At 52.3% G+C, this 14,814-nt stretch overlaps 4 protein-coding genes across 4 annotated transcripts; 1 reads left to right on the top strand and 3 right to left on the bottom strand.

The window, feature by feature from the left end:
- Nucleotides 1-308: 308 nt before the first annotated feature.
- On the bottom strand, nucleotides 309-2,084 carry AYO20_11122 (hypothetical protein; the record flags this gene model as incomplete). The annotated part of the gene is made up of 3 exons (XM_022649375.1): nucleotides 309-1,616; nucleotides 1,664-1,967; nucleotides 2,020-2,084. The coding sequence occupies 3 exons, from the start codon at nucleotides 2,082-2,084 to the stop codon at nucleotides 309-311; spliced, it is 1,677 nt and encodes a 558-aa protein (XP_022494665.1).
- A 592-nt stretch (nucleotides 2,085-2,676) lies between these two features.
- AYO20_11123 (hypothetical protein) lies at nucleotides 2,677-3,303 on the top strand (the record flags this gene model as incomplete). The annotated part of the gene is made up of 1 exon (XM_022649376.1): nucleotides 2,677-3,303. One exon carries the CDS (start codon nucleotides 2,677-2,679, stop codon nucleotides 3,301-3,303), a length of 627 nt encoding a protein of 208 aa, XP_022494666.1.
- Nucleotides 3,304-4,290: 987 nt separating this feature from the next.
- AYO20_11124 (hypothetical protein) lies at nucleotides 4,291-6,216 on the bottom strand (the record flags this gene model as incomplete). Its single annotated transcript, XM_022649377.1, has 1 exon — nucleotides 4,291-6,216. One exon carries the CDS (start codon nucleotides 6,214-6,216, stop codon nucleotides 4,291-4,293), a length of 1,926 nt encoding a protein of 641 aa, XP_022494667.1.
- A 2,824-nt stretch (nucleotides 6,217-9,040) lies between these two features.
- AYO20_11125 (hypothetical protein) lies at nucleotides 9,041-10,245 on the bottom strand (the record flags this gene model as incomplete). The annotated part of the gene is made up of 3 exons (XM_022649378.1): nucleotides 9,041-9,160; nucleotides 9,217-10,062; nucleotides 10,111-10,245. 3 exons carry the CDS (start codon nucleotides 10,243-10,245, stop codon nucleotides 9,041-9,043), a joined length of 1,101 nt encoding a protein of 366 aa, XP_022494668.1.
- Nucleotides 10,246-14,814: the final 4,569 nt, after the last annotated feature.

The raw sequence follows: 14,814 nt of genomic DNA on the forward strand, positions 1-14,814 counted from the left end.
TGCAGGCCTTGGCCTGGTGAGCTTTGACATTTTACGCCACCTCAAGAGTACACAGGTCTTAATCAAAATAAAGGGTGGCCCCCGAAATCCTGCGCGCAAATCAAAGTATATTGAAGTCAACTATCTCAATACAAACCACAAATCACCTTGCCCTCGACGGTTTACAAGGGATAGATCTGAAAACACCAAGAGAGCCTCATCAGAGCCTCATCACACAATCAAAGGAAGAGAAAATCTCCCATTCGTGTCCACGCTGATCAACATGCAGGGAGGTAAATCTGTCGAGTATTGCTTGCAGTCTGCATTGGTTACCGAGATCGGATAACGGATATTGCACGCCCTAGAGTAGCACCTTGTGCCCGTGCCCGTGGCAAGCGTCTGGCTGCTGGCACAGGGGAGGTCATAGTCACAACGATTTGACCACGACCTTGGGGGTCTGGGTATGCTACCGTGAAGCTGCCAGAAGTGACTAGCAGAAGCTTCATTATACAACCGTCTCGCGACGCACCCTCGAAGACGGCGTTCAATGTTGCGTATAGCTTGTTTGGCAACTCCAAACTGCTTCCTTTCCGGCGACATAAATCTTCGGTTGCGACGAGAACGAAACAACGCGATATTTTGGAGAAAACGAGTGTTGCCATGCTAGCCCATTCGTCCAGGCTATGCTGGCGCTCATAGGATGAGACATCACCAAGCCGCGGTTCTCGTGAAGGAATGGATGGGTCTTGCTGGAAAGCTTGAAAAATCAAGCTGCGGAGGACATCACTGACAACGGTTGCTTTTTTGCTCTCGCCTGGGTCCGAGATACACCAAAATATGGGATATGACGATGACTTGAGCAGCGTTGTCACCTCCACAACCATATCCAGAGTCCGTTGCAAAGCTTGCGGTGCGCTTCTGACGATAAGCATCGAGCTTCTGGGTAGCCGGGTCCATTCCTTCAAACATTTGATTGTCACCATCGTGGCTCGATCATTTTGCTGCCAGGAGACTCGCCGTCTCGAGAAAGACTGGCAGATGCGGAGAATGTCCTCGGGTGGTTTCGCAGGACGCAGGGCTTGGATAATTGAGGAGACCTGCACGCGACTGAGTATAGCTTTTGAGTCACCTACATCAAGTTTGATGGCTTTCAGGAGGTCGTGGCTGTTCATGGTATGCTGAATGAGTTGTTGCAGGCACTGCTCGTGCTTTTGACTCGAGATGGACACCAACTCCAACTGCGCCTGCATGTCCAACAACCGTTGCTCTATCTGTCGTTGACGTACAATCTGCTCTTCCAGGACAAATGACTGGCCACGGATCTCGGCACGGCCCGCAGTACTGGCAATCAATTCCACGTTCCTAGCACAAAGTTCGATGTCTGCCACGGTTTCCTGAAAAGGGAGCTGGGAAGGTCGGAAGACGGCTTTCAAGACGCGCCTGGTACGATTCGCAGTGTACCACGTAACGGCTCTCTGAAGGAACAGCAGGATATGTGCGTACAACTGAGCCACGGCTTCTTTCATCTGAGGTGTGTTGTAGAGCGCCAGTTCCACACGAATACGCGGGAGAACGTCGCCAATGTGGGCCAGGGCCTTTGCCAATTCTGCCGCGTGTTGTGAATAGTTGGACACACCCTGAGATCGATCAATGCCATTTCTTTCATCCACGCACAGGGGCGTACAGCAAAAATAAATTTGATAGCTCCCCAAGCAAGCCCTGCATGAAGGGGGTCGGCATTGGCGAGGATGTCCAGCACAGCGCCATAACGGGCCATGTTCGCTGCAAAGGCGCCAATCCACCTCTTCGCTCCGACATGGGGCTCCGACCGATCATCATAGGAATCCCGTGCCCGCTCGACCGTTTTCTTGACGTCTTCGAGCGAGGTCTGGCCACGGATCCATGCTCTTTCACTCGGTGTTTCAGCCAACGCTCTTTCGAAATACTCGACGGCTCTCGCATACGCGTCCGCGGCGATACTTGTAGAACTATGGTGCTCTGTGAGCCACGTATCCAGCAACACCGCAGGGAAGTTCTCACCTTGTATTTTGGCCAGAGCACCACCAGGCCGTTATCTCATCCTGAGGTTGGGCCACCGTGAGCATCTCGGCGTACGATCAGATTGGCGATTTCGCAGGCTTCCTGCTCATGGAGCGAGGCATCTCGACAGACTGGCAACATCTGCAGACACCCAGTCAGGCTGGGTGATGAACAGAACTGGCCTCGACCTGCGAGCCGCTAGCTGCTAACCGCCAGTCGCAGTCCGCTGCATCCAGTGCCGGTACGGAATATTGCATTGAACCAGTGTTGCAAGCGAGCGAATTATTAAGACTCGCTGTACCATGCAGGCTTGGCAACTGAAACATGAGCAGAAGAATCTCTCTCCTTCACACTAACTAGACCTCGCCCTCTGCCAATTACCACTTCTCAGCCCGGATCACAGCCCGTCCGCGTGCTTGTGCCTGCCTGATCCAAATGACCTCAAAACAAGGATTGCCACGGTGATCGTAACATCGCAAAAGGCTGCATATCGACACTGCACAGCAAAAGACGCTCATAATATGAGCGTTGCCAAGAACGTATAGACTGAGGCGTTGTGTTGTGGGGCAGAGAGATAGACGCTCTCGACGCTTCCCTGCCGAGGGAGCTCACGACACGCCTATTCTCACGATTAAACCCCTAATCCTGTTTCAAGCGATGCCTCTTACTCCCGAAGACATTGTCAGAAAGTACGTTGACGACGGAAGCTCGCTGGAGCGGGTGAACCAGCGCAAATCCAACCTCAAGATCGCCATCGTCGAGCCCAACCCGGCGTGGCCGCAGCGCTTCCTCGACGTCAAAGCCCGGATCGACGCTGCGCTGGGGTCGACAGCGCTCGCAGTCTTTCACGCCGGATCGACCAGCGTGCCCGGCCTGCCGGCCAAGGACGTCATCGACGTGGACCTGGTGGTGCGGGACGTCGAGGACGAGGCCGCGTACGTCGACGCGCTCGGGCGCGCGGGCTTCGTCTTCCTCTTCCGCGAGCCCGCGTGGCACCAGCACCGCTTCTTCGTCGACGAGGGAGACCGCCCACTTGACGACGGATACCCGGTCAACCTGCACGTCTTTGGGCCCGACTGCCCCGAGGTCGAGAGACACCGTATCTTCCGCGAGTGGCTCGTCCGGTCGCCCGACGACCGTCACCTCTATGCCACCGTCAAGCGCGAGTGCGCCATGGCCGCCGAGACGGCCGGCGAGTCCATGCAAGAATACACGGTGCGCAAGGACAAGGTAGTCGGAGAGATTCTGGACCGCGCATTTCGCGATCTGGGCTATATCAAGTAATTTCAATCAATCAACCCTCCTCACTGTACTCATCCATCATCCTTCTTTTAATCCGCCCCCACGCTCCTTTTCTCCTCGCCTCCACACGATATACTTAGTTCTATCAAATACAGTAGTCAACAGCAGACACTACCAGATACCACCAGACATCAGCATACACTAGTATATGCATACCAGCACACATTCGGAATACCCAAAAAGAAAAGGAAAAGGAAAACAAAAAGACACAAGGGAATGGCAGAGGAGGACCAAAACCAGAGAGAGAAAGAGAAGAGAGAAAACAAAGGTATACCCTGCCCGCTCAGATCTCTCTCTCTCTCTCTCTCTCACACACACACACACAAAAGGGAGACAGATAAAATCGAAAGCATCCATAATCATGGTCATGGTCATAATCGTGACGAGTGCAATATGTATGCTCATGTACCTATGTAATATATGTATGTACGTATATCCAAGTGCTTGGGCACAGAATACTACATCATGAATGATGACAATGCTGATGATGATAGATAATTCCACTATCGATGTGGTTGGGACAGAACAATAAAATCAAACATGACCTCCCAATCTCCCTTCCGGACCTGGAAATGCAGCAATATGCCGATAACGAATGCAATGTGAGAAAACCGCCCCGAGTCTAATGGAATGATCGCTTTCTTTTTTTCGTGGAGCGTCGAACAAACCAAAACTTGAATGGACTTGGTGTCCCGCGACAATTCTTCTTTTTGGCTTGTTCCTTATTCCCGTAGCCAGAAAACGCCAGTCGCTATGCGCCCGCCCCATGCAAGTCGAATGAAAATCCATAACAGTAATCTGCCATCCCAGTGGTTCCATATTTTGGGGAGAAAAAGTGGACGACAGGATATTCCTAGGAGCTGTCTCCTGTTCATTTCCGATGGTGTGGCTTCGTATTCCCAATTGTATCCAAGGGTGGTATAGCTCCGAGGCGGAATTTCTTGTGCGAACAAAGACCCTCGACTTTGCTCACCAGGTCTCTGCGATATATTGACCCGAGCTCTTTTTCTCATCCCAGAAGCTCTGTGCCTCCTCGCGATTCAACTTGCCCTTGGCCATTGCCACATCAATCAGCGCGGCCTCGACACCTTCACCCATACCCTTGGAACTGCCACAGACAAAGATCCTCCCGTCCACGGCGTTGATGATAAACCAGACCAAGTCTGCTTGGGCACGGACTTCTTCCTGGACGTAACGACCTTGTCCCCGTCGAGATTGGACAACTTTCTTCACTTTGTCTTCGTGAACGCCCCAGTCACCGGAGTAGAGCTCGTCCACAAGACTATCCCGCACCCCCTGGAGCACCCAGACTTTATTGGCGCAGTTGGCCGACTTCAGTCGACGATGGACGAATCCCCGGAATGGAGCGATGCCGACACCGGCTCCAATGAGAAGCATAGGTCCGTCGGTGACAAATTCACGAGCCAGCGGGTTGGCCATGAGGCCTCGAAACATGGGGACCCTGAGATCCAAGTCGCGAGGGTTCTTCCCTTCCTGCTCTGCCTGGATGACCTGCTTTGCTAGTCGCTCCAAAAATCCCGATCCCACGCCTGTCCGCTTGCCCGTGGCGTAGTCATCTGCTTCATGGACCGTGACCGCAATTTCGATTAGTCGCCGGCATTGTGTGCCGTCCCGCTGACGCGAGATGGTCGGATCCTGAGACAGGGAGTAAAATCGAGGCATGAGTTGATTGAGGACAGAGAGCAGATGGTCGAGAGGAGGTCTGGAAGAGGGAAAAGCGCTGAGGAGTTGCGGAAGAGTGATGTATGGTCCCGTTCGGAGGTCGCAGAACGCTGCCTGGCCTTGTGCTGAAGACAGGTACATCAGAATCGTCTTTTCGTTTTCGTCTTCTGCATGCTCAGCCAAGAGCCGGAAGAGCTGTTTGGTTGGCGGATAGCTCTGAATGTCTGAACACCAGGTCAGTAGCTCCCTTCGCGTGGTGACAAGTTCCCGAGCCTTCTCTTCTCCCCAGATCGTTGGCCATCTTCCAGTGGTTGTCTTGAGTAGTATCGGCTTATCGCGCACAAAGCTTGGCACGCCTAACAGATCTAAGATCTGATTGACCATGTCAGGTGGATTGGCGGCGCACACGCCAATAGCGCCTCCTACGACAAAGTCAACATCTCCGCTCTCCCTGGGGTAGTCAGTCACATCAATGTCGAAGTGGTATGTTCTTTTCTCCGCCCCAGGCTTCGTCAACTCGCGGGCGTGGAATAGAGGTGCTGAAAATACCTCGTAGGGAGGGTGCGGGGTGACGAAAGTGGGTGGGTGTTTTAGGACTTCCGGCTTTTGGCTATGGGGCTCTGCATAGGTACGTGCGGGCGAAGTTGACAAGGATTCGAACGACACTGTCTTCGGCGGTACCTCGACGACGCCTGAGAGCTCGCTGTCCAGACTCAGATGGCCCAAGTTGATTTGCAAGCTTTGGAAGGCCGGACTCTGAGGGGCTTTGAGTGGTCTATGACCCGGACGAGGCTTCTTTGTCTTGAGCTCTTGGAGCATGCAACATCCTCCACCACAGCAGGCTTTCTGGATCAGGGCAGTCGAAGCGCCGCGCTCACCCAAAAATCGTCTTGCATCTTCCGAATCTTGAGAGACCAACAACGTCGACGCCCGTCTCTTCCTGCCCTGTGGACTTTGAGGTGGCTGGCCGTTCAAATCCTCGAAGGGGACGTCTGAAAGGTTGTCGGTCGTCGGGGTCGTGGGTTCGGTGCTTATGCTCGAGGCACTGTCGGAGTAGGAACTCGAGGGGCCATTGGAGGTCAGAGAGGGCGAAAGCTGCGAGGCGGAGATTGAAAGTTTCCTCGTATCCAGAGGCTCTTCGGGAATGGGGTTATTAGGGTGGGAATGGGCTGTGAGAGGCAAAGGGTGCCCCGGGACTATGGTAGTTGACATCTTGGGACGAGCGACAATACTGTGAAGAGCACCTATCCGACAGATGTGTTTAGCATTTGTGCAGTGATTGAGAAGAGATTCTGCGTGACAATGTAAGAAGCTTTCACCTGCTCCATAATAAAAGAGCAGCCCACGCAGAGCGATTAACCCAGAGATTTCGCAGCATTATGCATTGCTGAGTACGGCTGGAAGCGGGTTGTGTGGGCTCAAGAGGATAAGAGGGTTGGGGAACTTACGGGCAGTTGAGGAGATGATGTAAGGTGCGGAATGAGTCCTCGGGATTGAGTGGCAGGCCAAGAACAGCCCTCGACTTAGAACGCGTCCAGACACTTTGGATCGGAAGAAGCAGCAGTCGTCGACAGGAAGAGAGATATTAATGCGAAAGACTGTTGAACATTTTCGTAAGGACCTTGCTTGTACGTGCAATAATAACTCGGTTGAGCAAAAGTTGTCGAAACCGAGAAAACGAGGGAAGAGGCACCCCCAAAGTGGGAGGAAGATGTGGAAAGAAGCTGGAAGGGCGAAAAAGGTGGTGGGATGGGAAAATCGGAGAATCGATGGGAATAATTAATGATAGATGGAATGGGGGGTGAAGGGGGGATGAAGGGATCTTTTTAGATGCTGGCCCTTTTTTTTCTTGTCGGCTTTCCTGTGGTGCGCAGGTTCGTGGTTCGTGGTGCTGGGATTCTGGTTATCGGCACGTTACAAAGTACGAAAGTCACAAGGAATTTGTACGAATTAAAGTTGATTCGGTTCACTTGGCCCATTCAGCGTGGATACCCATTTTCCTCTCTTTCTTTCTTCCCTTTCCCTATCGTGGAATGACTTGTGGTCAACTCTACTACTTGGTAACTCTTTTCCCCTTATAAGATCCCCTTTCCATGCACTCCATAAACTCCACAATCCCAGAATCCGTTGGGCTTGTGATTGCCACCTACAAGTCCAAGTTGACAGGGGCTTGTCCGATGACTTGTCATGCCACAAATCCATTCCCACACCCGGCAAAAGCGAGACAAGCCGATCTTGAACTTGTTGCCCCGCGCCGATTCCCGGATGTCAACCCATGAATCCATTCTTTTGGTCCACCAAAACTGGCAATTGGGAACGGCTTCTTCCCCCTTCACAAGTCCAGACCCTCTTTCTCTTGCCGCAACTTGGTAGCGAGTTCCCCTTCTTTGCGACTTCGGAACTGGGGCCATGTTATTACTCGTCCTTGCGCCCTGGTGCTGGATACCCAAGGGACCGCTAATTCTGACAATTGTCCCACCTATCTTATCCACATCTGACAAGCGATTGATACGATTAGATATGATTAATTTCCGTGGCCCTGATCATCGGACTGCCAGGGCCTGCACGGCTTTCGTACAAATTCACTTTCTTTTTCCGGCTCTCCCATCCGGCGTCCGCCGTAGAGCATATAAGAGACCATGTAGGCTCGTATCAAGACACTTGGCTTACGTTTCGATGTTTGCAAAGATGGAAGAAAGATCGAGATTCGTATGATATCCATCTTTCATAGGTCTGCGGTTGTGCTGAGGGTGATTACTTACTGTACATACTACTCGCCAGTCTTGTCATTCCGGAGTGGAGGATGCAAAAGCCAGTCCAGTCAGTGTCTCGTCTCCATCGGCTCCGATTACGGCGATTCCAAGGAACCCAGTGCGCCAGTTTCTACTCGTAGTTTCCAGGATCCAGGTTGCTGGCACAATCTGCGCTACAATGGCGTTTCCCTGTCCCCCGTCGTAGTCCCAGTCGTGCCAAACCTCACCTCCTTGACAGCCCCTCCTTTCTCTGGCTCCTTGGGTGCTTGTTCTCCAAACTCTGATTGATAATGGCCGCGTCATCTAATCTTATCTTGCTGAAGAATTATCAATCAGATAATTTGCCCTTTGTGCCATGGTGTTTCGGTTATGGGCCATACTCTGGGCATTACTCCACGGCTGAGCCATCCTGTAATATATCATCTCAACCCCCTTCAGGCTGCCATGCGTCTGCAGCCTGACTACCTCGTACTTGTTTGCAGCAAAGCACAAATCAATTACGAGGAAAAGAGTCCTCGCTAGCACGTGGGCCCGCCAGAATCCCGGCCTTTCCCCGATCCTTCATCAGCAACCGGCGCCGATGCCTGACGAATAGCATTCTCCTGTGTCATGTCCAAGTCCAGGAGAGCATGGTTTGCCGGAAAAGGAGTCGCTCTGGCGTACGCATCGAGAGTCTCCCTCCCAGCAGCTCCGTCAGGAGCAACCTTTCAAGTGCATCGGTGGCGTCGAAAAGAGTGACGTGGTTTGCTATCGATGTTTGATGCTGGGTCTACGGCCGACAATAATCTTCAACATGTGCGGCCCATGACTGCTCTTCGCATACCTCCCTGTGAGTCCGTGGTTGTGGCCCAACCCACAACTAACACAACAACACCTTACAAAGGCGAGGAGCAATACATAATTGCGAAAGAGAATGCATTGCATATAATCAGTTGTTTTGTGCCATTAGTACCGCCTGCCACCAGTTACCCGCATGAGCATTGATTCTTTCCTCGCTTTTCTTCAGTTTGCATGAGACGCCCAACCTTTTGTCGTCTTGGAAAACATCTGAACCACCAACTATCGATAATTCTCAACATCTTATTCAACGAGATCGGAAAAAAGAGTGGCCCTGCTGGTGTAGACTGCCCGAGATACAGAAAAAGACAAATCCATGCTTTTTGGAGCCAGAGCTAGTATTGTTCTGCAGACCATTTCGATGCATCCCTCATTTTCACCAGTCGGTCCCTTCACCCACACAACTCCGGTCGGGATTTGTAGCTGCCTGTAGCATTCATGGTGTCCTAACGTCGTACTTGGTCTGAATCATACTCAGTTGGCGATGCTTGGGACGCTCTCTCACGGAGCTGATGACGCAAAGCGGGCAGATGCCGTCTTCTGGCATTGATGAACCAGTTGCTTATCTACACGGAATCAAATGTCAGTCTCTGCTCCTTCTACATTCAAGGGGCAATAGTACCTGGGCAATAGAAAGACCTGTAGATTGAGCAAATTGTTGCTTATCCTCCTCCGTCGGGTACGGATGCTCCAAGTGCGCCAGGAACCATTGTCGCAAGAAGTCTGTAACATGCTTTGGCAAGTTTCCCCTTCGTCTCCTGCCGGGCAGACCGCACCCTTCATTCGATACTGTCGGAGAGACCGGGTGATGGGAACCGGTCGGCGAAGGGAGATAATCGCCTGCATACGACGAGGGGTATGTGACATTGCCACGATACTCATATACTGATGGCGGGTATCTTGAATACTCCATCTGCGGAGCATTCGGTCTATTCGTTTGCGGATAGCTCTGTCCATAACGGTGGGGTGGGTCGTAATAAGACGGTGTTTCCGTCTTGTATGAGTAACCCTCGTGACCAGTGGGCGGTCCACCAGAAGAACCGTATCCGTAGGAACCTGTCGATGAAAAGGACGGGCTGTAAGGGCTCATCCGGTCAAAATTTCGAATAGGAGGTAAACCTGGGGTCGCTCTGGAAGGTGAAAATTGGGTCTGGATGGTACACGGGGGACGCTGTTGAGGACCATATGGACTGACGACGTCAGAATAGTGGGAAGTCGAATTCCATGACGGGTTCTGTCTGTGATGGTGCGGAGCAGTGTATGCCGAGTCACTACTCTGAGCAGACATGTTGTCGAAGGACTCAATCCCATTTCCATTCTGCGATCGTTCAGGCGAAGGGGGCTCAATTTTTAATGGCCTGGATGCCGGTTGGAAGGTTCTCCTTGTCATATTGTCTCCTTGAGTAACGGATATAGATTCGCTGGCTGTTATAGGGTCGATTGACGAGTCAACGTTGGATCCCAGGAGCTAATCGGCATCAGCACAATCTTGTCACAGGTGTCGTATCCAGCTCACCTCGCGAAATGGCGGCAACTGCTGTTGCTGCTGTTGTGAAAGAAGAATTTTGGACTCCCCAATGTGGTGATTCGAGCGCGGTATCCTGGTTGCCCCAAAGTCAGAAGGACAGACGTAAGAAGCGTAGGGATCCATGAAAGCAAAAAAAGAGGGAGAAAGACATAAAACTTGAACGAGACACGAGCGATCCTTGTGTTGAAGAGTGAGGTTATGTGGCAGTAAACTGTGTCAGACCAGGATATCCTGCTTTGCATCCACGGGCTTATGTGCTACCAGAAGGCCCGTCAAAGGAGGACGGTGAAGGGGAGAGGCGGTGCATTACCGAGATGCCAGTGCTGCAGACCTCAGAAGACCAGTGTCAAATGTATCCATGACAGCGATGACACGGCCTTGTTGGGAAGAGTAAGTGGGATTGCTGCGCAACGTAGGGAAATGAATTTCAGAACCGTGGACATTGAGAACACACTTACCAGGCAAATGAGTCAAGCGAAGAGATGAGGAGTCGAAATGATGGCAGACCTCGTATCTATTTAAGAGAATATCAGTCTGGAAGTAGTTCACACTGTGTGAAGGCTTCCGATGTGGATTCGCTATCCGCGAGTGAAATGGAATGAGAGTCGAGGTCGACTTCTCAGAATTGATGGACCCTCTTCGAAATATAGTAACAGCATTTTCGTCCTGGGGACGTCTGTATCCTCTTGGGCGAGCAGGTGTAGTGGCGGCATGGTGGAGCAGAGATGGCTAGTCTTAGAAAGGTGGTCTGGAGGTAGATGGTATGCATGGGTGTACAGTTTCCCAGGCAGGGTCCGTGGTGGAACGGTGAAGAGGGCAGCACGGAGCGACCAGGGTCATGGAGAGTAGCAAGTCTCGATGAGGGAGGTCTCAGATCCCGGCCCCAGCAGGGTTTTTGTCGATCTGGCAGATGGAAAAGAGACACTGGGGTTTGATTGAGATGCAGACGGACTTGCTGCGGGCGGTGTGATTTGCACATGGCGCACAAGGACGAATCAAATTTCCGCTCTCACCGAGAAGCAGAGTATTTGTTGGTGGTGGTGGTGGTCTCGGACGAGTCCACTTGGCCATATCGACCAGAATGGTTCTGTGGCTAGGTCAACGCGAAAAGATGTAGGGGACGAGCTCTCGGTCAGGAGATAAGGTTGGCTGACCCTGTGAACGGGAGTAGGTGACGCACAGGAAGAGGAAAGGCAACGCAAGGGGGCTGAAGCGACTGAGGGACGCACATGGTAGGGTGTGGTGGATTGAGGAGAGTATCTTGGTTGCGAGCATTGAGCTGAACAGGGGAAACAAAACTGACTGATTTGAACGAAAAGAGCCGCTATTGGCCGTACTCCTCATGAGGGAATGAAAGAGCAGTATCCGAAAGCAAATGGGCGGGGCAGCAGTTGGGTGACAGGATGAGGCCGTTCATGTTAGATGGTACTTGGGGGTCTTGAGCAAAGAGGGAGCAAGGGGGCATATTCGGGAGAGCAGGACGCCATGGATCGGGCGGCGTCAAAGGAGCTGCATGGTGGAAGAGAGACAGCGAGCTTTTCAAGACTCGACCTGATGACGATAAGTTCTCCTTCTCTTTTGTGAGGTTCAACGGTGGTGGACGTATTGCGTGACTCGAAAGTTGCTCTTCTAAGTGAGGATTTGTTCAGGAATTGCATTCGGTGGTAGGAGTGGCCTTTTCATGAGACAGGGAGCTGACGATGGTCTGTGTCTGTGGCCAGACGTTGGAGGACTTGAGAGTTGTTGTTGCTTTCCCTCACCGATAGTGCAAGCAGTGCACCTGGGCAGGCCGTACAAGACAAGCAAGGAAAGTCAATGGTGAGGTCAGAAGTTAGACAGGGTTCTAGGATGGCAAGGATGCTCAGGGCGCAGCCATTGACTGGCTGCGCGGGAGGTGAATGGCTGCATTGGCGAGGGGCCCTAATCCCGTTTTGTCTGTCACCATCGTGAACGGCGTTCATTTCACACCCTTCGCTACCACAAGCTCGCTAGACAGAAGGCTCCATATTTCATACCTGTGAACCAGCCCTGGGCTATTACCTTTACGTACAAGATCTCTTCTCCATCGCCACCGTTTCTTGCGTCTGTTGGCGTCACACTACGGAAGGACCAAAAAATGCTGCCTCATCAATGCTGCGCTCTTATCACATCCTGCAGACCGCAGCTGTCAGCTGTTTGGCGCTCAACCTCCTTACTTCGAGACAACAGGTGGTAGCAAGCTAAGTTGAGGACGAGCTCCTTGATGTCCAAGCTCCTTCAATGGCTGACGGCTTGCATGCAGTCCCAAATCGCAGTAAATGTCGCCTCCCGCATCTGACCACATTCCCGGGTCTCCCCCCCTCACTCTGCCAGGGTGGCCATTGTCTTCCCCCTCTCAGGAACAGCAGTTTTCCCGCTCGCGGATGTCACATTTCGGAGCCTTTGTGTTACGCTGCCAGTCTTTTCCTTAGATTTGAATCGATGTTACTGCGCGATCCGCACCGAGATTTGGGTCATGCTTGGTGGTACATACTCACGGTTGTGCAACTCGTTCATCTGAGCTGTCTCCCCCAGCTCGCTCGGAACACTCAGCTCTGGACGTCAACCAATGTTAATCCACTCGAGCCTCCGATGGGTGGATTCCGCCAGGATCTGCCGCACAGAATCTGACTCGTCAACCGTTTGCACCTGGGTCTTTTTGACCGCCTCGTCGTCTCCTCTGTGCAGGGCCCATCTCGGTCGAATCATGCACAAGTGCTAACGCAACCACTTTCCATGTATGATACACGTCAAAAATGCAATCACCAATAGTGACCCGGAAAATGGGCCTCTATGTTGGCCTGTGTCCCCCTCGCAGAACTGGGAGTCTGGGAACTGAGTGTGACCATGCCCGGTAGATCACTCGGAGACACGCTTTCCCCAGCTTGCGAAAGTTTGTTCGAAATAGGGCCCCTCGGAAAGTTCAAGAGAGGTGGGCATAGATCTCCAGGTCGCAGCAGCTGCCATACGCAGTAAAAGCAGATGTCGGACACGTGGTGTTGGTCAATCATGCCCTGTTCGTTCGGAAGCATATCAGTTGGCGACATCTTCCATAAAGGCTCTCTGCATCAATGTTGTACGTCGACGCCTTAAGATTGCCTGGCATGCTGTCAAGTGCCCTAGGTCAGTTTGCTTCGCCCTAGTCCCCTCGAAACCGGAGAGGAGAAACTTGCCTGGCCCTGCGGTAAATGCATGGGGAATTCGCGGCTCGTATGAGTGCGCTGGTGTCGAGTATTGGATAAGAGCACTGTTTGAATGCGCGTTAACAGCTTCCTAGGGAAAGTCTATATTGCAGAGGAGCCAACTAGGCTCCATCTCCATCGTATCGTTTCCCGCACTTCACCAGCTGAGGCTTCCGCTCCTTGCGGTCCAATAATGCGATCTTTTACGAGGACGGATCAACCAGGGCAATGCAAGGTTCTCTCCTTCGCGTCGATCGGTGAGTCTGGACTCGCCAGATATGGGAGCGAGGCCCGAGTGCTCTTCCTGGGTGGGGAAGGGGTTTACTGTACCTTGTACTGGCTAGTATGCGCCAACACCGTCACCAATTCATGCTTTCGTGGAGTCGTTGCCTCGAACAGACCATGGCTGTGCTAGCTGGAACCTACATGCGACTGCAACTAATCCCGAGTTGGACTTGGCTGGCACCTGGTCAGTGCGCATGAGGGCGATGGACTCAGTCATCTGGCAGTTCTACTGGGATCGACCGCATACCGCAAAGTGAGGCTTTGGACTTGGCGATCTCATGGACATGTAGCGAACGTGTCATTTTTTCGGGTCCCACCAATAGCGAAGGTGTCGTACGACACCGAAAGCGCCACAAGGCCAATGTCAATTAGTGGAGTCCAGGATCACAATTCATACTCGGTCAGGATGGGAGGTTTGGACTTCGGAGGAAAGGTGCTATGATGGGCCTGTTTGTTTTCTCTTCGCTTGTTGGCAGGACTCTGCTTTTCAAGGTACGAGGAGGTTCCCCCATCATTGCACATACCCTGCTGGTTTTAGCGCTTTGATCGACCTACCTACTCGCATATGTACATCAGACACACATTGCAAAAGGGATAGGGGAGAGACGGACAAGGTTCGCTGAACTCATCGGATCGCCGTGTAGCTCTCACAGAGCAACTTTGGCCATGCATGCACCTGTCCACTCGCCGTACCACGCGACGATTGACTGACTGCATTTTTCTGCACGGTGCTTTGGAACTTGTCTGTCAATCAATCTTGTCTGATGCACCGGTCCAGGAACACTTGACTTGACTGAACTTTGACTGCCGTTGAGCCCATCCCCCTTCCGACCGACCGACCAACCTACCGACTGTGTTTCCGTCTTGCTTTGCCATGACAGGACAAGACAGGACAGGCGAGGACGGGTGATTTTTTTTTTTTTTTTTTTTTTTTTTTTGGATTCGGATGTTGTTTTTATTTTGTTTTTTTTTTCTTTCACTGCTGCCACCGTCTTTTACACAGTTTTGTTCGTCGGCCGCTCCAGATTGGTATATGAGCCAGGGAAGGGTGTGGCTTGTCGAGGGCCTCGTTTCTCTGCTGCTCGTGAGAATGGCACTTGAGTGTCTCGGTCCGCTCCTGTCGGACTCTTTCGGTATGGGCAAAGTCGTGTTCAATCTGGGCCAGGGTCGGCTTCCCGGGTCGGGCTTTTGCCAGCTCATCCCGCAG

This window comes from Fonsecaea nubica, assembly GCF_001646965.1.
Source record: "Fonsecaea nubica strain CBS 269.64 chromosome Unknown Scaff134, whole genome shotgun sequence".
NCBI classification, from domain to species: Eukaryota; Fungi; Ascomycota; class Eurotiomycetes; order Chaetothyriales; family Herpotrichiellaceae; genus Fonsecaea; species Fonsecaea nubica.